At 39.8% G+C, this 24,735-nt stretch overlaps 1 protein-coding gene across 12 annotated transcripts in view; it reads right to left on the bottom strand.

Moving 5' to 3' along the window:
• The window catches only part of ncam1a (neural cell adhesion molecule 1a), a 284,110-nt gene that overhangs the window by 26,192 nt on the left and 233,183 nt on the right, over positions 1-24,735 (bottom strand). For 5 of the 12 annotated variants that reach the window (XM_065962705.1, XM_065962706.1, XM_020640522.3 and 2 more), the window contains 3 exons: positions 17,281-17,406; positions 3,891-4,015; positions 2,822-3,002 (listed from right to left, as the gene is read on the bottom strand). In XM_065962705.1, the coding sequence (XP_065818777.1) occupies positions 2,822-3,002; positions 3,891-4,015; positions 17,281-17,406 (432 nt within the window). Of the gene's footprint in view, positions 1-2,821; positions 3,003-3,890; positions 4,016-11,922; positions 11,971-14,745; positions 14,761-17,280; positions 17,407-24,735 lie in introns of all 12 variants that reach the window. The other 7 variants (XM_065962701.1, XM_065962703.1, XM_065962707.1 and 4 more) reach the window with 2 other exon arrangements.

Below are 24,735 nucleotides of genomic sequence, written 5' to 3'. Positions count from 1 at the left end.
AATCGCACCTTTAATTTAATGTTTGCACTGCCTGTTATTGTTGCCTGTTGCAGTGTCTGTTTGATAATTTTGCACTATCTGCTTTTTAAACATTGCTGTACATATATAAACAACACAACTCAGAAGGTCAACACTTTTGTATTTTTCTTTTTTATATTCAATTCATTTCCTCAACTGTTTATAGGTTCTTGTTTAAATTTCACATATATTTTTATCCCTGCACGGGTTATGTCTATTTTTAACTGATTGTTTAATTTTGATTCATCTAGGGGGATTCTTTAAATCTTTTTTCGGGTTAATATATATGTATGGGAAGGTGGGGGGGGGAGGGGGGGTCGGTTTTTGTGGTTAATTTGTAACAAATGTTTCATGTCATGTACGTCTTTGTAACCTGCTACTGGATGCTTTGAATTTCCCTCGGGATCAATAAAGTATCTATCTATCTATCTATCTTTGAATTGCCTTGTTGCTGAAATGTGCTTAAATAAACCTGCCTTGATTCATAAATCAATTGGCCTAAATTCAAACGTTTTTTAATTATGCTTTATCAAACGTCAGAAACAGAGAGGGTGAAGTCTTAATTTACCTTTTCTGTTTTTCTAAATAATTAATTTAAATAATAAAAAAAAGTCAAAATACAACATGTTGTTTTTATGTGTGCATCTTTTTCTTAATCTCCTCCCCCTCACCTCTGTGTCTCTTACTGACGATGTGCACTCTAAAAATAGGTCGTGCATTCATGGTTTTCATTAGAGACCTTGTTTATTAAACTCCTGGCCTCTGCAGGTTGAGCAGACATTATTCAAACAGGAGTAAAAGCTGCATTCATGGTGGACCATTTGCAGCTGTGGATTAGTTTAGGGATTAAGGGTGCATCATTAGAATACTAAAATGAATCACAAACATTACAAGGTTCACAGTTTTTCTATTTATGAGTTACTGTTAAAGTAGTTTTTATTTCTACACAATGCACGACAAATAAATACGCTGGAAACCTGCATTATATTGTAATAGTTTTATCACCACTAATGAGCCTGAGTTTGAAAAAGAATCATGCATTTTAAGTTGGTACACTGATAAAAGAATAATATAATAATAATTGGATTTTAAAGAGGGTACTATTCAACCTCTAAGGCTTCAGATGAAGGTTTAATATGCATCCCAAAAGCTAATTGATAATAATCCATTTTACACAATTCTTTACAGAACTGTTTCTCTTTAATCTATTCAAATCAATTTTTTTATTGTTGGTGTCTTCTCTATCCATTCCTTTATGATTCTTTGACAGTTGAAAGGAATCATGTTTGAAGCTTTATTTTCTCTTTTGTAAGAAGAGCGCGGAGAGTCGAGACAACCCTGAGAGTTTAGCTAACAATGTGAGAAAGAGATGATAATGCAGAGAGAATGAAAACATGTCAGAGTTATCATTGATAGAAGATGTGAAGGCCGCTGGATGAGGAAGAAGCCGAACCTGTTTTGTGGCTCAGGTATAGTTGCCGTGGGGATGCAGCCCGAGTTCAAATGCACACCTTACACACAACAACAACAACAACAACAGAGCAAAGGCCGACCGTGACCACCTGGGTTCAGAACATATTTGGTGTGAAAAAAAAAAAAAAAAAAAAGAGCTCTGGGCCTGACTGATATCTGCCCTGAAATGATTGCTCACTGCAGCTTGTGCAGTGACGGATGCCTTATAGTTGCCACTGAGGAGCAGGAGAGCATAGCACCAAGTTTTATCTGCAGCAGCAGAACATCAAAGAGGAGAGGAAAAGTACAGAGAACGTGCTTCTGCTCCTCGTATGGATTTAACAGTTGCTGTTGAGCCCGTGAAGCCTGGCTTCTGAAATTTTTGAGGAGTGAGCACAATGTTTTAAAATGCAAATGAGGAGCTCTGTGCATGACAAACAAAGAATCCTTTGACTCCTTGAAGGAAGGATTAGCTGGAAGACACAGAACTAGGAGCTAGACAAGAGTTTAGCCGTTACAGTGTGAAAGCACGTATAGCTACAGGTAAGAGGCAAACGCCAAATTAACCTTAAATGACCCGGGTTTAACTTGTTTACTTTGAGTGGCCAGGAGGTTAATCTTTTCATCACCCTCCAAGGCGCACACAGCACCGTACTGTGACTGTTTTAATGCAACTGTAAACTCTTTAATCGCTCAATGGCATGGGAATAAGAAAAACAGTTTAAGAGGCCTTTAAAGCAACAACTCCTCCTCAGTCTCGATTAATCTGTTTGATTTATTTCCACATATACTTCAAGAAAACTTCCCTAAAGACTTGTTAAATATGGCATTTCTCTCTGTTTGCCCTTAACTTCATTATATAACAATCTGAGTGTTATATATGATAAACAAGATGGTGGAAGGTGTTTTTCTCGACCTTTCTGACTGCCAAGTCTAGTTTGCATTTCAGAGTTTGTGCTTATTCCCTGATGTTTTATCAGAGAGTGCAGAATATTCAAATATTCCTCTAAATTACATGCAACTTCTTGATGCTTTAAGCAAATGAAACTGTCCTTGAGTTTGACTTCACTGCATCATATTTTCTTTTTGTTACGAGCTGCACTAATAAGGACTGTAAAATAACAAAGCACCTCCCACACACACGGCAGGCAGAGACAGATGATCCATGTCGGAGCCTACAGCCAGCCAGCTTTTGAATAAGAACCAGCCAACAGTCAAGGAGCCAGGTAATAGAGTTTTCTGGTCACGGTGGAGGCCTTTGTGCACTGTGGCTGCTGTGTGTGTGTGTGTGTGTGTGTGTGTGTGTGTGTGTGTGTGGATGCTCGGGGTTGGGATGATGAGAGAATAGTACCTGGGATGGTGGTGGGCTCTACAGCCGTTCTGAAGGAGAAAATGCCCGGCTCCGACTTCCCCTGCTGGTTCTCCGCCACCACGTGCACCTCGTAGTCCGTGTTCCACTCCAGGCCGCTCAGCATCGTGTAGTCGCTGTCACGAGGGAGGCGGATCTCCGGTTTCCAGTCGGAAACGTGCTTCTGAGGAGGGGGGTGGGGGGCAAAACCTTTAGACTGTGTAACCAAATGAGATGGACTCAGATCATTTTAGATTCAAAATAATTGAGAGGTGAAAAAGAGGAATTCTGCCTGAGGACGTTTAGTTTGAACACCTTCAAAAAAGAGCTAAAAATAGACACAGTGATAACTCTTAAGAAATACAAGAGCACCCTACAGGAAGTGCTGACAGAGGCATGTGGTTGATTTTCTTGACGGCCACTGTGTTTTTGAATACTTGCTTAAAAATGTTATTTTCTCATGATGTGTTGTTTAAATAGGTTTTTAATGTGTGTGTGGTTTTGTAAGGCTGACACCTTGATCACGTCTCCCTTGTAAAATAGTTTTTAATCTTAAAGGCCACCCTATGATGCAAAATCCACTTTACCATGTTTTCTGACACTAATGTGTGTCCAGTTATGAAAAAAAAGTCTTAAGCCTGCTCCACTTTTCAGAAAATGTATGCTCAAACTGGCCGTTTGGAGATTTTCCCTTCATGACATCACAAAGGGCAGTAACCCCTCCCCCAGCTGGATAAGACTCCCACAGCTAGGTGTTTGTTCTGCCCTCTAAATCTGCCATCTCACTGTAAACAATAGGACAAGGAGTGAGAAAGCCAAACTACATCCCCTTTTGGAAAGGGGCGTGGTCAGACACAGCTCATTTGCATTTAAAGGTACAGACACAGAAACAGCCTGTTCTGAGCAGGGCTGAAATAGAGGGGTTTATAGGCATGATCAAATACAGGATCAGGGTGGATTTAGAATAATAAACTTAAAACATGTAGGCCTATTGATGAACTGAAGTTATTTTCAGGTGTTTTAGTGAATAAATAAAATGGTAACAAGTGACCTCGTTGCCCAGTATACTCACAGCCTTGTATCTGACCAGGTAATGTTTAATGGGAGATCCGCCGTCGTCCTGCTTGATCCAGCTGACCTTAAGCACATTGCCCCTGTTCTGGGCCTTGCCTTCTAGTTTGGGAGCACTGGGTTCCCCTGCACAGGACAAATCAAGGCATCCATATCAGTTGATGTAAGTATGGTTCATCTTAATGCAGTTTACCTACTGTGCTTCTAACCTTCTATCTGTCGTTTCTTCAAGGTCAACTAAACTCAAACTTTAATTGATTGCGAGTTTGACGAGTGGAACTGATTGCCTCTCCGGCCTATACTGTTTTTTTTCGGTCGCTTTACTAACAAGCGCTGCAATCAGAGCGAGCTGCAGATGTGTAGGCAGTAATCACCAGTGTGATTAAGACATCCTTTGTTGGTCTAACACAGAGAGTTTGATTCTGCCATGTGGCTGCACAAAGCTGTTAGAGGATGAGAACACAGACAGTAAAGTGAAACAGTAAAAAAAACCCAGCAGATCATTGACTCCGCTGCTACACGCGATCAGGTGCTGATAGCAGATTCTACAACATATTAAAGTCACAGAGTAATCTCGGGGTTTGCTTACATAATGTTAAATACAGAAAGTTATGAACCCTGCCAAAGTGGTAATTATTTTGAAAGAAACGATGCCACGTCTGACTAGTTTATGTAAGAGCATGGGGGAAATTATACATAATGACAGCAGCGCCAGAAAAAAGCTTTGTCACAAACACACGCTGCAGGAAATAAAAAGCTTTTAGCTTTATCTAACATTTACACAACGGTGTCAGACAGCTCCAGACATGGACAGGGAACGAGTGAAGGTAACATTCAGGTGTGTTTTAAATTTTCAAAACACTTTCAGCCTTTGTCTATATGGCAGAAAAGAAGCATCAATTACACATATTATACTTAAGATAGAGCACGGAGCATCAAACTCAAACTGTGACTTTGATGTGGATGTGCTCATCCTTTAACAGCTTAGATCAACAATGAAACAAAGAGGACCGTCTTTTACCTTCTTATAAAGTGTCTGGAGATAACATTAGCGCTTCTGTGATTCGGGTGTGTTAAACATGTTGATACATTTTTTTAAGTTTGTTTAAGTGACCAAGGCTTATTATATGATTCAACATGTTTGTACATTGCGTGCATTTTGGGGACTGTAGTATTTTGTGGGGACTAAGGATGAAACATGATCCTGGTAATCTTTGAACATTTGATCCACTGCAACATTTCAGATTTTGTGTTTGGATCTTAATTTATCTTTTGGGATCAAAAACGAAAATTATGAAATGAGACGTTATTTAGAATTGCCTCTTGGGCTCCCGGCAGTTTTTATTTTATTTTTGGTGTTCAACCCAGAAGCTGATGTTCATATGTTTGTTAAGTTGTTGTTTCACGGCTGACGTCCAGTGGTGTAGAGGTGCCTGAAGAAGTGGGTATACTCTTTAATCCCCCCCCCACCCCCGTAATGTTTTTTAAGTGACCTGTCCAGCAGACTAAAAACTGCCTCTGTTATAAACTGTGATATGTGAGAATACTCTTGCATAGTCGGTATGTACTAGCGAATCAGAGACAGAGTAGAAAGGCTCATCTTTTCCCCATCTTAGGAAAGAAAATGGAGCATCCTGCTGAATACTGTCAGTAAATCAATGGAATCATGGTATGTGAAGACTGCAAAATAAGTGGGTATACTCTGTATACCTGCGTATACCCGGCACTACACCACTGCTGACGTCATAATGATGATTGGTTGCAGGCTTGTGGCCACTTCCTATTTAAGATGTCATGCCCATTTTAACAAACTGTTTGTCTGATGAAGATCTAGTACCGAAAAAGTCGACAATAAATGTTTGTTTAAAAGTTCGACAGTGGGCGGGAGTTCACTTTAAGTTTGTGATGGACGCATTGCTCTCCTACACACCTGTCTTAAGAAATGGATGTGTGAAAGTTTTTTCTATTTGGAATTGTAAAACAATAAAGACTGATGAATTGAGATCACTAAAGATTGATAAAAAAAAACAACCACAAATGAATTTTTGTTGTTGTGATACTTCAGTAAAATCTCTCTTTTTCATTATCAAGCTTTTAAAGTCCAATTATTGGGACAAAAATGATTAAATATTTAGGTCACTAGTAAGCCATCTGCAGCCCATCGTTGGCACCTTCTAATCTTCACCACTGTCTCTCCCTGATCTTCACAAAGATGTGTTTGGGATAAAACTAAACCGAACTTTAACCATGACAGCAGCAGATCTAGAAACCGCCCGATAAATCATTATTTTATAGGATTTCTTTTGGACAATCCTTAAAAAAAAGAACGTTACCCCACCCAAAGGGTCGTGTAGGGAGGAAATGTTTAGTCATGAAGGACAGATTTTTTGGTGAAAACATGTCTTTAAGGGCAGCTTGAGCGGACAGAGGGCAGTGTGTGTCGAGTTGATGCTCCTCATTATCAGCTCCGCTCTCCTGAGTAATGACTGCCGGGCGCCTCATAATGAGCCTGTTGGCCTTGATCAGACATGTTGGTCTATTACTTATCATAATATACACACAGTCTGTTGGGAGGGGGGGTCGAGGTGTTTTGTATATGCTTGTATAATGATGTTGGCTTTAACTCTCATGCCACTGCAGGAAGTGTAAGGTAGAGGGCTAACAATGAAAATTAATTATGTACATAGTGTCTACACACTGTTAGCCTTGTTATTATGTTATTAAGGGGACTACCTCCTGATTGTACAGCGTTTGGCCTGTGCTAACAATCTGATAATAACAGCACATACAGGAAGTTGGTGGCAGAAAAAAATGATCCTCAAAAATCGCAACCAAAGACATGATGGAGAATCGAACATGTACTTTTTTGGAGAATACATTGGCATACATTGAGCATTCATCTTTACATACCACTTATTATACATTTCAAACATCATTGTTAGTGTTTGTGGTTAATCATTAAACATGCATGAAGGCACTTTTTTTCTTGATCGTTTGTAATCGTCGCAGCACACTGCCTGAAAAACTGCATTCCACTAAGACTGGCGTGAGCGTGACAGAGGCTGGAAGTGAATCAGACAGTGTTTGTTAGTAACAGCAGCAGAAACATGGTGTCAGGGAGGACATCTGTACATTCAGCTCTGTTATTCACAAGCATCATTCAGGGTTAGGTCATAAGTGTCTGAGGCTAAAACAGAGAAAGGGGAGGTTAGAAGAAGGAAGTTCTCATGCAGGCTGGACATGAGGAATGCTGTTTGATATTCAGAGGGGAAACAGGTGGGGCTCGGCCAACGACGTGGTCGGTGTGGTGCCACATGTAGCCTCGATCTAAAACAGCATCCTGTCTTTATCTTCCAGCGTACATTGTGATTGGTGAATTGAACAAAAGTTATTAAAACATGCGGTTTGAAACAAAAAACTAGTTTTTTTGTGTCCATTTTGCATTGATTGTTCCATTTAATACATTATTCATTTTGATGATTATGAACTACCAGGGCTTTTTTGGATCAAAAAAGAATTGCTGTAAAAAATGATGTGATTGACTACTAGTCATTTGAAATTCCTATTTCCAAATCAATGCAGCAGACTGTTTTTATTAGAACTGAATTCTCAAAATTCAGATACAGATTTGAACTAAAAATATCACAGATTATTACTGAGAGCTTTGTCATGTTATTGTCATAACTTTCACATGAGGAAACTTTATTAACACAGTGCATTATGCAGATGAAAAAGATTCCCTTTCAGCTTTCATGTACATGTAGAAGTGCAAGTGCTAAGAAGACATAACACTAAGAAGACATAAGACACAGACACATGCAGACAGGACAAACATTTTCTTTGGAGAAAAAAGAAAAAAAGATGTGGGATGCAACAAGAAACAGGAAGTAGACTTGCATGCAGCAGTAATGCAATGGGCTGCTGTGAGTCCAGCCAGTTAAAGACTGTGAGCTATAGTAGAGAACTTTAGGAGGAAAAATAAGATCAGTTAGCTCTGCAGGTGGGTGTGAGATCTTCTTAACAGTGTGAGTGTGATGCAGATAGCAGTGAGTGGAACTTAGTGAAGGTGTTCCTGTGATGTTGAGATGTGACTCCCAACACAAGGAGAACAAAAAAAGTGTATAAATCAACAGATGCACTGATTTCAGGAAGTTAGTTTGGAAGATTATAAACAAGGATTCAGCATAATTTGCAGTGTATGAACATGTTAATTGATTGATGTCATTGTTGTGTGTTGTTTGTTTGTTGTTTGTTGTTTGGGGGAAATGTTTTGCACTCTTGTCTTGGTCAGATTTGTGTATCTCAATGGGAATACTACAAAAGCCGGGTTGGCAAACACCAACATATGACCTAATCGCCAAACAATCACTGTTTGTAGGATACATTTGAATGTAATTTCTACGCATGTTGTGCCTCTTTACTATTCCTGGATAATATGATGCTAAATGTTTACAGCTTATTGGGTTCTTCATAATCTTGGTAAAAGATATCAATAACTCAGATTTGTGACTAATCCAGGCTCGTATTATCCTTAATGACTCTAAGTCAATCCGGCTGTCCCCTCATAAACCTGGTCCAAGTTTTCATCAATAACTTTGATTCCTAATCAAGGGGAGAGTCGAGGGAAACATATTAAACAGGCCTCATACATTTGGCTGGCACAGCACTATGGCTGATTAAAACCTGTGAAATCTTACAACAATTTAAGCGTTTTAGTAAAGCCAAGTAAGAATGAATCAGGTAGATGTAATGTAATGTGTGAGGCACATTCCTGCAGCATCCTTAATGTGGCATAATTAGAATTAAGTACACCTATAATGAACTTATAGATTTTGATTAATCTAGAAGTATTAGTTGATTTCCTGAGAAATATATTGAGTAATCAATCCAATTAAAATTGCATCTGTGCTTCTATGGAAACAGCTCCCGATTCAGAAAAATCAGTCCAAAGAAGGGCAATGAAAAGTCTTGTTTGTGATGTGGTTTACTTTGAATCAGAATTCAGGACATTCTGTAACTGCATAGCAATGTGGATAATATGTCTGTCTGCTTCCATTGTATAAAAGTGAAGCCAAAACATCCTCAAAGACAGGCGCTTCATATTGTGCTGGTGACATGCACAGATTGGAGTTAGCTGCTAGTACTATAATAATAATTAGTCAAAGATCCCTTAGGTTGGTACTGTCTGCAACGCAACAGATTCTTGTGACCATTTGGAGCAGACATTCACATTTAAAGAAAGTTCAATCAGTATTTTTTTGTCTTTTTTATGTTATCTCTAGCCTTGCCTACTCTACTATTCCAATCCGGTAAAGATCGCTGCAAGGAGCCTTAATTGACAACAGAGCTGTCAATCATGACGTTACTTCTGCTGTCATTTATATCAACTAACTAACAAGAGAAACCAGGTTTGAAACAAATGTATTTCATGTATATTTTAATTATTTAGGTAGACCCGTGTCCCATCTGTTTACATGGACCTATATTGCAGCCAGTCAGCAGGGGGAGCTCTAAATATTTTTGGCTTCACTGCAGGTGACTGTTGCTTTGTCCATCTTAGTATACAGTCTATGATCGGCTCCGAATAGAGCAGAACAAATGAGGTCAAAAGTTAACGTAAAGGTATCTTAGACACCTACAGATACAGAATGTAGGCCTGATGTGAAGTTTCTACATCTTAAGGCACTGAGAGGAGAAAAAGTGTTGTATAGTCAGTTCTTGGCATGAAAGGAAAACGAGTACAGATGATCTTAGTTTGTTAGAAATGCAGGTACTAATAATATGAATGAGATAATATGTGAGATCATGTATGCAGATGATGAAATGTTGTGAGGGTCAAATAGTGCATGTTTTCTAAAAAAGTCCTAAAGATGGATGAAAAATGGCTTCATGAAAGTCAACATGTGTTTGAATGCCCCCGCCTTTAAACCTATATGATCTTTGCTCAAACTAAACAAAACAAAAAAAATTACCTTCTGTTGGCCAGCGAAGACGACATCATCAGCACCATGCAAGCGCCACATGACAAAGTCACATGATGTGCACGCACATGATTGGTGGCAAAGAAAATATAGGAAAAAGGGAAGGGGGGGAGGGAGGAGTCGGGGAGGTCAAATGGGAAACATACAAAAACATTTTTGAAATGATGAAAACAGAATAAACAAATGAACAAGAATGTTAAACACAAAATGACACAAAAACAAAAAAAACACAAACAACCAAGAGAAATACAGAAATTCATAAACACAGTTTTCTTACATACATGTAGAAAGAACATGTTGCAGAATGTATGAAGCAGTTACAGGTTTTGAGTTTTGGATTTTTGAAAGACGTAGATTAGTTATAATATAAAACACAAAACTACATTTATTGTGATGTTAAGATTTAAGTTACAACCAAAACTCTATGCCAAGAACTGCCTCATGCATCCAGAGATTCAATCATTTTTTCCGCTGACAGATTTTTTAAAATTTAATCTGAATTTATTCTATGGTCATCTCTAACCCCATGGCGTCCATTTTAGTCAAATTAAAAGAAGACAAACACAGCTGCGTATTTGGCTTCCCTTGGACAAAGAGGAAATGGGGTAAATCAAGAGCAGAAAAAAAACTCTGCAGCTTGGAGAAAAACAAACCATGCCAGCTAAATACGATGCACACAACAGTATGAGCACATAAAATACCATGAGGCTCTAAAAGCATTTCTTGACAATTGCGCTGAGTGATGCACTTGCAGGAAACACGGAGTTAGCTGCCGGAGCACATAGATGAACGGCTGCATCCTAGTTCAACCTAATGTAAGCTGAGAAGGCATCAGACTCATTATTAAAGGAGAAGGATGTGGTTAGGAACACTGCGAGGACAAACAGTTCTCACACAGTACATCGTGATCTGGACAAAAAGCAGCAATGATAGACTCACATCAATACTTTCTGTCATCTTGTTGCAAACACACAAGCCCTGTTTACTTACACACTGCAAAATGATACCTGAGCATTGCTTGATAGTTTTGGGAAACCTTAAATCAGTGCTTCTCAAACTCTTACCGTCATGCCCCCACTTGGAGAGGAGACATTTTCATACCATCCAATTTTTACCTTTCAAATTCATATTTTACAATATTTAAACTTTAAAGAGGACATATTATACCCCATTTCCACATTTTCAAACAGTCCCCTGTGGTCTAAATGAAACATCTGTGCTGTGCTTTGGTCAAAATATAACATGAATCAAGCACCAGAGGAGGTTTGTGACCCTGTATAAACCAGCTCTCTCAGGACGCTCCGTTTTGGTGTGTGTGTCTCTTTAAATGCAATAAGCCCACCCTGAGTTTTCCCCGTAGACGTCACTCCTTCGCTAGCAAGAATAAAAATAGCGGCCCTGCGCAAAAGTTTTGCTCTAGGCTGGGGGTGGAGTCCATGGGTGGGGAGACACCAGGGGGGGAGGGGATTTTTTTTTACCAGAATCCCACTGTGACATCACAAGGAGAGCAAATTTGAAACGGAGCATTGGTGTTGTAAGACTTAAGCAGACCACAAACGAAGGACTGGATGGGTTTATTTCACATTTTGTGGGTCGGTAGACACTCAGGTTACCCAGATAAATGTTCAGAAAGTGGATTTTTCATAATATGTCCCCTTTAAAAAGTAACACACACAGTGGCAATGTCCTCAACACTCAAAAAAGACGTGTGTTCAATGTCACAATCTAGAGTATACTCCCAAAAGGAACAAACACACTTGGTTAATTGTGTCAAAAACAACTGTCAAAAAACAACTCTAGAGTCAGGCAGTTAGAAGGACGGTTTTAATGTCCTTGACAAATGTTAGTAAAAATCAGAGACTAATAAAGTACAAGGCTGTTAGCAAAGATTAAAGTCGACAAAGTCATTTCGCTGCAGTGTCACTCTACTGAACTCTCCTATGTGCCACACCAGAAACACATGAACATCTGCACTAACAGCGAGTCCAAGCAGAGTGAGAGAGATAGAGGTGAAGAGAGACACACTGCACACTGCATGACTGGCATACTCACTACTGGCCATACTGGTGGTAGCGATAGAGGGTGGTATCTCTGATGAAACTGAAAGATGGTGAAAACATGGTGAGAGGAGCTGAAGATCTCCTCGAGTCGTGAAGTAATTAGTATTAGAAACTTGATGCTGGGGGTCAGGTGTTGCACAATGACTTCTCTTGTTCTACAGCAGCTGCTTCAACTCGTCATGTCTACATGGCGGCCATTATCCTGTGACATCATACTCAGGATTGAGGGCTCATTGTAATGTCACTGAATGTGACTAAACTATGTTCTTTCCCTAGACATATAAGACAGAACGCCCTTTCTTAATACAAGATAGGCAAATTCAAACTGGTCTTGGTCGGTGTTCAGATCTGCAAGGGGGGTAGAGGAGGACACAGAAGGCTCAAAAAATCCTCCCTGACATAAACGTCAACCTGCTATAATCACTATAATGTATCCTACCGATAAAACACATCTAATACCAAACACAAACATTCTGTTTTCATTTTGCAGGCATTTCTTTTTTTTTATTGAGCGGCAGTAAGACCTATCTTCAGCTGCAGCGTGGTACAACTTTTAACTGGCCAATCAAAAAAACATCACCCCTTAGCCTTGGACCAAGGTCCTGGCTCTGGAACAAGAACTGGTCCCTGGATGCTGGACTGTGGCTGCAGACTGCTGTTTAAAAGTTAAGGGGAGAAATGCCGAGAATAACTTCCCAAAAGTTCTACCTTTAAGTTCAAACCAAGTACACCTCCTTGTATTTTTAAAAAATGAATGCCTGTAAGCTTTTCATGAACAAGGAACAAAGAAAGGTGAGACCGATGACTGCATGTGTTTTATCAACTATTCTGCAGACCTTGTAGCCTTCAACTTCTTTTCGAGCGTCCTATCCTTCAGTGTGTTTTGTACAGTGTTAGCTTACTTTTCTTTTTGTGTCAACTGTTGTGTTACGGTTTCCCTTACACCAACAACTAACAATTACATGAAGCTGTCAGACTCTCAAAGGTCTTGCATACACCCACGAGACAAACACACACTTGTATGCTCCTAAAAGCAAAAAAAAACATTCAAAAGGTATTCTTTTCAGAAAAGCATTTAAACTCCTGACTCCAAAATTGAATTCCAAACCAAACGATAAAATACAACACAACCAGCGAAAACATTTCGACTATTCTTGCAGGCTTCAATGAGTCGTTTTCAAGGACACATTTTCTCTACATGTTAACCTGAATCTTAAAGCTGAGTATTGAAGCTGTGCAATGATGAACATGTCCAAAACCAGGATCATTCTCTAAACAGGGATGATATTGTGAATGTACAGATTCAAGATTTGCATCCAAATCTTTTAGACCTGAAGTCATTGGCCTCAGTTGTGTTAATAAAAAAACACACCAGTTATAGGTGTTATATATAAGAGCAGTTCAAACCCTTTTTTCTAAACAGACCTGAGAACAATATAAACCATTTTAAGAACCCACCTGCACCATTACTGGAAGTTATATATAGTCTTTAAGTGTGGCATCTTTAGGTAGATTTTTGGGCATTGAAAGCACAAAATATTCCCTCATCTTCTCCCAATAAGTGGCCATTTATGCGCTCCATTTCCAAGCTTTTAAGCATTATCACCAGAAAACGACATAATAATACACCTGCATTCCTCCGTGTTGACTCTGAGACTATCTTTGAAGACCTTTTATAACACTAACTTTCTCTCCTTTAATCAATATCCTTAAAATAATAAAGATATTATGAATAAGTTGAACTAAAGGAGACCACCAGGCAAAAAACTAAAATAGCGACAGGATGTCAAGTCGCTCGTGTTGATGGAGAATGTGCTGTTGGTTGGAAAGTTAGAACAACACATGATGAAATGATAACAAAGCAGGGGGGAAATGATGGTGTCAGTGGAATTTACCCATGACAAAATGATTTCCTCAACAACATTTGGTAACACTTTAAAATAAGGTCACAATAATCACCATTAACTAACTAACTAATTGGTAGCATACTGGCTGCTTATTAGTACCTAATTCTACATGACCACTGTCTACAGCTAATAGGTCATTAACTAAGATTTTGCCCTCAATACACTGTAACCTCCTCCTTATGAAAACACTCATTTATTACTTTTTAACAGATTTCGCACACTGGATACTTTTACACACTAAATGGTAATGACATTTCTAGGAAGTCTTTTATTTAAATTCCGAAATTTGAGGTTTTTAAAAACTGATCTTATTACTTTTGATGACTTGTCTTTATGTGCCTTGATTGGTATTTGTTCCATTTTTATGGAGTGTCTTGACTGTGACTGGAGTTGCTGCTGTGACAGTGTACAGTATCCATCCATCTATTACTGCTTATTGAATTTTGATAGAAAGTTAGGGACGTTGTTGAGCATGAATTATGATCTCAATATGCTTTTGCTAACTTCTACATACCAAACTCAGTAAAGCATATTAAGATCATAATTCATGTTCAACAACTTCCTAACTTACTATCAATAAGAAGTCATTAGGAGGGCAAACTCTTAGTTAATGGTCTATTAGCTATAGACTATGCTCATGCTGTACTAATAAGCGCTTTATAATGACTAATAAGCCAGGCAGTATGCTACTAATTAGCATGCTAATATACAACTAGGTCATAGTGAACAATTGGACCTTAGTTGAAAGTGTTACCGAACATTTCAACATTGAATTTTTTGAAGCATAGTTCTTTAAAAAAAAACAATGTTGTAATAATACAGACATGTAAAGCAAATGAATGTGGTTTGTATGGAAACAGTTACAGAGGAAAATAAAAGCAGACAAGAGAGGCAGAACAGAAACTTACTTGTGAAAGAATGCCCTGAGAAGTCCAATGGAAGACAGAGCAGATGGAAAAACGGTGATGAGAAAACAATACAACAAAAAAAAGAAGAAACAGAGACAATGAAATGAGAGATATGAATAATGGAAGAGGGCGACTCTGTCCTGCCACTTCATTAACCCTCAGTGACACAGCTGCTGTTTCTTTTGAGAGCTTTCTGCCTGTATCTAGTCTCACATCCGTTTTCCAGCTAACTTTGACTTTAAGAAAGCTGCTGTATTAACCTCCAAATAAGAAATGTGTTTTTTTAATGACTTCAAGCTCACATGGCAGTCCAATTAATCTTTTTGGGTGGTAGTTAAAGTTTCAGCTCAACCCAAAGTTTGTTCATTAAAAAGGAAAAAAAAGTTGACTGCGTGTAAACTCAATTACTACATCAGACACTGATTTCTCTCTCAAAGTAGGACAAAGCCTCTCTCTTCAGCTTTGGGGAATCATGCAAAACTTAGGAGGATGCTGCGGTGAGCTATTTCTACACAAGCAATGGGATGATGTAGCACAGATGGGAGGCGTGACACGGAGGCAGGTACACACTACAACAAAGATTTATTTATGACCCTGATTCAAAACGCTGGATGGAAAAAAAAACTCTGTTGCCTTCTTTTTTGGATTTCTGCCGTGGATAGACAGATGAAAGGGGAAATCTGGTTTCCTTTGAGCTCTGCGTTTTTTTGTTTTGTTTTAAGTTTAGGTATTCATTTCTCCATTATTCCATGATCTTTACAGTTTTTCCCGTTTGAGAGGCGGGGTTACACCCTGGACTGTTCACCAGTTATTCACAGAGCTGACATATAGAGACAATCAGCTACACTCACATTCACACCTACAGGTAATTTAGAGTCACCAATTAACCTAACCTAACCTAACCTAAACCAGGTACACAATTTGGGAAGGTAAGAAACATTGGGGTCCTGATTCACAAAAGGATTGTGCTGCTTTTGCGCCCAATAACCCTTTGTTAATGAATCAAAAAGACACTGTCTGATTAAAAAAAAAACACACAATGCACCCCTTATTGTGCAGCAGAGCAAACAGCGTCTCTATGTGCAGGTGATGGCTGCATGTAAACCATTAAACACCAGCGCTAACAGCTACACACTGTAAGAATGGAGCAAAAGAGAGATTATTTTTAATCATCTCAACATGGCCTTCCTGGTCAAACGAAGAAAAAAAAATAAGAAGTTGGCAACAATACTTGTTGTCAATCTACTCTTTGGATTCAGTTTGTAATACTTGAGATTGTGAAAGTAAATCAAAACTATTGCCCTAAAACTTGATCTCTTGTTTGATTGTGGGGACTTGTTTTTGGGTTATCATATCAACAACTGGATGTTCACAGCTAACCCTAACCCAGAGTCAATACTTGTCCAATTCAATCCATTGACAAAATAAAATGCACAGTATCCTCTCCACTATCACATTGTAACTTCTTCTTCAACTGTTAGAAGTCTCCTCAGTTATTTGGTATTTCTGTAAAACACTAACTGGATGGATACAGATCAGATCACAGAGAATACTGGGTCTAACTCATAAAGCAATTAGCAGCCGTCATCTAACATGACTGCACATAAACAAACAGGAAGTCGACACGTCGTTTTATGTCACTGCGACACACTCTGATTTGTGATGACAGGTGTTGCACACCTGCTGTAAGGGTTGCAGACGAGGCCATATGTTTAACACAGCTGTGCTTTGACGCCAGATAATTCACCGAGAAAAAAAACCTGACAGCGAGTCATTTCAGAACAGCCGGGCGAACTGGAGCGAGAGTCGCGGCGGTCGACAAACCAATGAGACTTGGTCACGTCTTCCCTCATCTGTTTGACAGGTAGTTATTTCTCCTCGTATCTTTGTTAAGGTGAAACTCTTTTTTTTTTCAAACTTTCTCACAAACAAGTACAAAAATGTCCGTCACCCTCCAGTGTTTCATCACACGCTGCCTTTTTCCATTAAGAGAAATAAACAAATCCTCAGCAGGGCTCGACCTCTGGCTGCTGTATTAACAATGCAGGCTGTCAACGGACTATAAATACAGAGCTGGCACTCCCTCGCAACTGAAGTATGAATCAGCCCTGAGAATGCACAAGTGCTTTCAAGAAAGCTTTCCACTAAATCACACGAGTTGTTGTCTTAAAAAAGCAGAGGCTCTGAGAAATGGAAGGGTCGGACTTACACAAAGCAAACATTAAGAGGAAAGAGGCACATAGATACTGTGGAGGGAGGGAGGATACACAGGTTAGTTAAAACTATCAGACAAGCTGGATCATAAAGCGGGCGGTGACATCGGGGATTATCGTTTCCTTCCTGGATGGGGAAAAAGGTTGCACTTGGGTTTCTGGTATGAGGATAGAGGAGTTAAGGGAGTAGGGGGGGGAGCGTCTGGGCTCAGCTACACATGAGCAGGCGGCGGAGTGAGAAACAGTATCAGGTTCACAGCCTCGGCTTCAGAGGAGTGTTGATGGTGAGCAGGGGACAGGAGCGGCGAGGTTCTGTACTTACGGATTGGCTCGGTCTTGAAGGGGTAGGCGCTGCTGCTCTCGCCCTCGCCTTTGCCGTTCATGGCCGACATCTTGACCTCGTAGTTGGTCTCCGGCTTCAGGCCAACGATGGTGATCTTGGTCAAGTCTGTTGGAAGAGATGGTGGCGTTTTATTCCACACGGCAACACAAGGAACGAGTAATAAAGGAAAAATAATTACATTTTTAGGTGTTATGTGGGATGCAAAGAAGCCTTTTACAGTAAGTAAGACATATACTGTAAGATTCAAATGTCAGGGTGGAATATATCTCACACTGAACGAGTGAACCATTGACGATGAACAACCAAAGTTCATGATTTATGTGATCACACTGTACGCTCTGATTCCAGCACATCCTGATGGTACGACTTAAATCAGGACAGAGCAATGACAACTGTCAATAACGTTTCTTTTGAAACTCCCACAGGCAGAAGTTGAAGTCAGATTCATGTCTATTTCAGTTGTCTCAAATCCAAACACACACACTTAGCATCACCAACAAACACGAGCTAACTAGCAAGCTGAATCGTACAAAGTATTCCCTGGCAGCTGAAGGTCCTGCCGATGTTTCTCTAGTTTGTATCTTCTGTGATAGGAGGGGGGAAGACACGACAAGAACAGGCATGGACTGCTGTTGCCATCTCGTTTTCAGATGCTGTCTGCCGTTCAGCAGAGGGGGTAATCAGGGGGAAAAGGCGCTGAAGTCGTGGGCTCACTGAGCGAGTATGACGGCGCACGAGCAAAATTCAAAACATATCAGAAATTCTGCCCGACTTCAAATGTGTGACTCAAAATTTGGTTGAGAAAATGGCCTTAAACACATAGTCTAAAATTTGGCTTTCATCTAAAATGTCCATGTCCAATGTCCTCCTCTTTGTCAAAAAAAGAAGAAGAAACGAGGCCCTTTTAGGAAATACAACCCAAAAGTTTAATCTGCTCTCTTGGGGACAGTCGCCAACAGGACAAAGTTCCTTTCAAACAAATACTCTTTTTGGAAATTTTAAACGAAAAACTAAACTTTTTCCACTTTCATTATTCCATTTTTTTTTCCATCACTTCGCCTCAAATGCAGTGACACCTGCAAGCCAATTCAGTCTCGAGCAGCACTGCTACACACTTGACTGTGCCATTATCCACAATCACGAGCTGCAGGGTTTCTGTTCTCTCCCTCTGCTCCACTGCTGCCCCACGTCAGCAACGGCACTCTTCAACCACTACCACCTCTGCAGCATCCACCAGCAAGATCCGACTATGGATCATCACTTCTCAAAGTCCTGCCTTAAAAAAAAACCTGTGAGGAGTGACGAGATCATAAACCTTGACGGCAAACTCAAAGAAAGTTTCGCTGCAGAAAGAAACCTTTCAAACCGTGACTCGTCTGTGTGGACTTTTGTAGAGTTAACATAGTTTTCTTTTGGTTGGTCTTTTTTGTTTTCTTGTATGTGGTTGTGGCTTTAAAGATTTTGTGTGAAACCAAACAGCTTTTCCCTTCTTCTTTTTTTAAAGTCATGTTTATGAGGCATCAAAGAAGACAAAGAGACCTTTTGTCAAAAAACTCAAGAGAATTTATATCAAGTGTAAGAAGGGAACACAAATCTCTTTTTATCCTTCACAACCAGGATGTCAACATGACTCATACGTCTCGGTTACAACCTTCCTACTTCCTTTCCATAATAAACAACAATCATTCAAACGATTGCCTTTATATCACAGAGTGCTTTTTATGTTCTTTTTTGTGTGTCTGCTCAAGATTGTCAGCCCATCTGTAGCCTCTTATTCTCACTGTACAAGACAAGCAAACACACTCTGCTTAGTGGATTAAGCGTGGAGATTTAATCAGCAAAAGAAGGCACGCTTCATTAAAAGGTTTCGACGTGATCCTCACATGTAGGATTTCTAGTTAGCACGGCGAGAAAAGAAAAAGAGCAGAAACACATCTTAAAGAGCAACGGGCCAGAAAAGGGCACGTTCTAATTAAAGCGAGGTGCTAACACAAGAAGTGTCACATGAAATATGGAGAGAGAGCTGATAGATCGGCCTGCAGCTGCAAACCCTTAAATGGTGAATAAAGTGATTCCACCACCAATTTTTAAGCTATAGCATTAAATGTAGCATGCAGCTAAGTGCTTAAAGATTTAACTTTTTGTTCCATCGTTCTACTGTATAGGTAAAGATAATAAAATGTCCTATTAAGAAACGCCACATTTCATTAGACAGAGGCTGTTATTTCCATTTGGCACCATTGAGAATTCAATGACACACACACACACAAACACACACCTGTGTTTTCCTCACTTTTGTTACAAAGACCATTTGACTGCATATCTCACCGTGTAGTACAAAGACGTGTAATTTCATGGCTCAGAACAAATTTTCGGCCCCGGTGAAAAAAAACAACTGAGGAACATTTTTTTTTTTTTCCGATCTCCGTGACACAGAGAGAAAACTCTAAATGGGTTTCACATTAATGTCTCAATGAGGAGAACTTCCAAAACTAACCATGCATAAGTGACTGCAATGGGGGAAACGGCTGTAGCTCAAGAAGCACGAGACGCAAATGGATCCACAGCGCGGCTCTTAGCAGCAAAACATCATCAGTAAAAAATGATGCCACTGCTGAAACCATTCATGTTCAGATGAGATTTCCAGCCGGGCCCCGGAGTAATTTAGCGCTGATTACCGCACGCTGCTTTCCTCAGCTTCTCCAAAAAGGTTATCGTCACAAATCATAACAATCGCCACACATTCCACTGACTTGTTTTTAATCATTGTGTTAGCACAGTGCAAAACTTACTGCAGCATCAAGGAGTGTGTGGAGTGTGTGAAAAATCAATCTTTGAAGGTATTACGGCACACTCACTTTAAAGAACAAAAAAATAAATCATTAAAGTCCAACAGTGCGGGGGCCTATTTATAACTTTTAATGGGTTATTTGCTGAAATCTCTGAGATGTCTTTGCAACACCGTAAACAAGATTTAGTTGAAGGGAGTTTGATTTGTTGTGCTTGCAGCAGGGAAAAAATGACATTTAAAAAAATAAATCCTGAAGAGAGTATAAACAACAACGATCAAAAAGACCTACATTTGAGGACAAAGTGAAACTAGTTTGCACAAAGGCAACAGTCCCTGTATGACCACTGCCGCTGAGAGGTAAACCTTGGGCACGTCATAGACACCAAGGCAACCGAGGATGTTCTCCTGCAATTCACTTTTCATACCAAAAAGCACTTTCTCTCTGCTCTTATCTTTCATTGTGGAGGACAGGGTCAAGTAACAGAGGAATACTAAGAACGACAGCCCAGTAATAATCCTGATGTATCAGAAAAAATACAGCAGTTTTATTCCTACTTGAAATGAGTGGAGTGAATATTGAATAAATATCTAATGTGTTTATGTCTTTATTTGCTAGGATCCCCATTAGCTGTACCCGAGAGCTCAGATATTCTTCCTGGGGTCCACATTAAAAAAACATTAAGAGGAATATAAAATGTACAATGAAAACATAACTAAGCTCTACAGTTCACTCAGGAACCATTACCTTATATGTATGTATATGCAGTGGTTAGCGCTGCTGGCTCAGAGAAAGGAGGTTCCTGGTTTGAGTCAGGGCCTCTCTGTGTGGAGTTTGCATGTTTTCCCCGTGCATGCAGGAGTTCTCTCCTCCCACAGTCCAAAGACATGCTCGTCAGGTTAATTGGTGAAACTAAATTAGCCCTAGGTGTGAATGTGAGTGTGGCTGGTTGTCTTGTCTCTATACTGCATATCAGCCCTGTGATTGACAGGAGAACAGTTCAGGGTGTAACCCCGCCTCTCGCCCAATAACAGCTTGGATCAGCTCCAGCCCCCCCACAACCCTGAACGTGAAAACCAGTATGGATGGATGGATGGACATATTTTGTGCCTAATGTTTCTTTGTCTGGATTTGAACCCTTACTGCTGAGAAACAGAAGGATAAGGCTTTGAAGAAATGTTTGCTTTCTGTCAACAAATGTCATGAAGAACAAAACCAACAACGATTATTCCATTGAACATGTCTGTGTTTCTACAGATTGATAAAGCTCAGTGCTCTCTGCTATCAAACTCAAATGCTGCCTGTGAAATATTAAAAACATTTCAACAGGTGCCATGCTGTCTTATTAGCATGAGCACAGCAAGTCGTTTATCATAAGTCAATCTCTTGTGCACTTTCTAGATTTAGTCCCACAGAAACACATTGTTTATTTGACTACTGGTGAATGATTTTTCCAAAAAAATAATAAAACTACAGTCTGTTTTTTAGTGACTTATTTATCAATCAAACATCAAACAATAGTGAACAGCTGGGGACTGACTGCCACACACTAAAAAGTCAGAAAAAAATAGAGACATGGAGTCTTTATACTGTTTTAAAATATGACAAAAAATGTTTGTCCATGACTGTCTGTCCATGATGAAGTCGAGATCTTTGACAATAAAAACTCAGATGACGCACGATTTGTTTTGGTTAACGAGACGGGGTGAGACTGAAAGGTCAGTGGTGGGCTGTCGGACATTTGAAAGCAACCCCCTGATTTATTCTAGCATGTAAAATCAGACAAAATAATTAGAAACATTAAATCATTACCTCATGTGGACACTTCTACACTGCAGAATAACAAATCTGCTGGCATTATGCAACAGAAAGGATGAGTGTTTTTATTTTGTCTGAATTATGAATGAAGCTGGGGAGTATTCATTATTCAGTGCAGACAGTATACGCAATAAAAACATATAGATCTCTGACACATTAAATATCAAATGAAAGGATAAAGGAAAAGCATGTGCATGTTGAATTTTGACCTGTAAATTCCCTGGCATGTGCACAGTGCAGATGTGGACGTCTCTATATGGAGCCACAGTGGTGGGTGTGGTGTCTATATGTGGCAGTACTGCTTTCAAACATGTGATGGCAGCCCTGGTTCACTCTGCTGTTCAACACACTTGAAACTCAAAAAGCTTTTTCTTGATGCTCTTCCTCCACTTGATCATTCTTTATCTCCGACCTTACACCTTCTTCCTCACTGGCATGTCATAGGTCTTTCCCATTCCTGATTTTTATAGTTCAATGTTGCAAATGTGCAATAACAGAAATGCATGCAATGTCGAGTGCAGCAGTCGAGGTCCTTTCAGTGCTGAAGCGCCTTAAAATCTAACCGATGTGGATTAGCTGGTGTGGTTTTTTACTTTTGGTCACAGTCGCTGTTTGTGCGTGGGTGCATGTGTTTTGTTTCCTGCAGACGCTTGTAGACAGGCGGCTCCTGGGCCTTGAGCTGACAGCGGGGGCTGTCAGCCGCTGACTGATACGTCCCATGCTGCAGACAGGCGAGAGCCATCCAGATCTGTACCAGCCACACAAACCCCTCAGTGGGACGTGGATATTATCTGGGGCCTGTCATGTGTCTGAGCTGTCATTTAGGGCTACACTGTGTTCCACCTCTCCTCCTGACATCAGCTGCTGTCGCGTTTGGATTAACTGTTGTTGGCTGGCTGGCTGGTTGTCTGAAGTTTTGAGTCTGTATTTGCTTCATTTAGTGGATGTGCTCTAAAGAGAGACAGACCCTTATAACAACAACACTACTGTACAAATAATGCTTTGTGTCCCAAAGTTTTCATTGTAAAATCATTGTTTTTTATGTGGAAGGATGTTTAGAGCGTCAGGCTTCTACTCAGATCCATGATAATAAAGTAGTCTGCATGTACTTCATGTAGTTGTATTGTTTTCATACAACTAATCTACATTTGAGATTGGCTTTCTATGTGATTTTTCACACTTAAATATAATATAAATCAAGTATCTCCTCTGAAAATAACTCTGTGAGTCATGACTGTCTACAATGGGTGTAACACCCGAGTCCCACTGTCTGTGATGTTTTCAGAGTTTTCAGAGTCCTATCTTCAGTTTGTTTACATCGCCCGGACGGCCGGCTGACTCCTCCCCTCGTGTATAAAAGTTGTTTAATTGAGGGACTAGAGAAAAGAAGAATAACATACTGTACTCACTGCTTAACTGTGTTTCTAGATCACGCTCATTTCAGGTAAATTTACATGCAGTGTGAAGATACCAGCAGAATAAAGATCACTAGCATTAGCATGCTAACACAACAATGCCGCGCAAGTTGTTTTGGTTTCATGCTGGTGCTCAAGGGCGACACCTGCTGGATCACAAAAATATGGATCACATATAAAGCCTTTAATGTCTTGGCACTACAGTTCCCATGGTGCTTTGCGTCAATAGCACAAGAAGATGACCTAATTTAGCCATGTTGCTAATGTTACATCAGAGGCGTTGCTCCCCCTTTAAGTTCGAGTCTGTATGATTCATATATCATATTCTGTGAAAGTTGCAGCATGAAACGTCTCCGCTCTGTTTCTCTTCATTCTGTCAACGTAAAATTAAGAGGATTACCTTAATACTTTAAAAGTACAAACATTAGGATAAAGAGGGAAAGTCAGAGTTTTTAATTAGCACTTTTTCTACATGGCTTCTAAACCGATTTATGGATCTTATTTGTCAACAGACACAGGAGTCAGAGTAGAAGCTCCTTCTTCAAGATGACTTCTGTGTCATTTGGGCGCTCAGGATTTAAAAAGCTAAAGAGGGACTAAGGTGGAGCTGACGCAGGTGATGCATCGGAAGAGAACTCAGAAAACATTTCCCCCCAAAAAAGAGAGAAGTGAGTAACATCGAGTGTTGGAGTCCAGACCAGAGCAATCGAGACCAAGATATACTCGAGACCAGAGTGCTCAGAGACCGAGACAAGACCAAAACAATTAGGGATCGGGAACGAGTCAAGACCAAGACCAAGACAAGACTTAGGCCATAAATATAAATTAAAAATGATCATCTCGTGTCACTCATTTAGACCGTAACACCGGGAAGGTTGCAGCTGTAACCGGTGGATAAAAATCAAACTAAAATAAATTGAAGTTATATGTTATACATATATTAAAGAGGCGTTTTCTATCCAATCACAGTAATGACTTGGAAAAGTGGGCAACCAGTGGTGGTCTTGACTAGTCTTGATTTAAAATCTGGAGTCTGCCTAGTCTCAGTCGAGACCAAGACCCTTCAAAAAGTAGTCTGGAGGCCGGACTTGAAACCAAGGCCATTCTTGATTATGCAACACTAGTGACATCATTTGCATCCGCTTCATTTGATTTGAAGATATTTTAGGGGAGAAGTGTTTTTTTGGTCTTACAGACTAACTCAACACTTATTTACATCAAGCAAAAGTCTACACTACTGCAGATGTTTTTGATCGGCTTCAAAAGACAAAATATGATGCTATCAAAAAGGTTTCTTTTCAAATGATGTCTGTAAATCCACGCTTCTTGTAAAGATTGTTCAGACATGTTCCTGAGAGTCAAGCAGAGGCAAAAAGTAAAAAAAAAAAACCTCGGCCAGGAGAAATGCATCA

Source organism: Labrus bergylta, chromosome 14, assembly GCF_963930695.1.
Source record: "Labrus bergylta chromosome 14, fLabBer1.1, whole genome shotgun sequence".
NCBI classification, from domain to species: Eukaryota; Metazoa; Chordata; class Actinopteri; order Labriformes; family Labridae; genus Labrus; species Labrus bergylta.
This window is presented reverse-complemented; position numbering and strand designations above follow the sequence as displayed.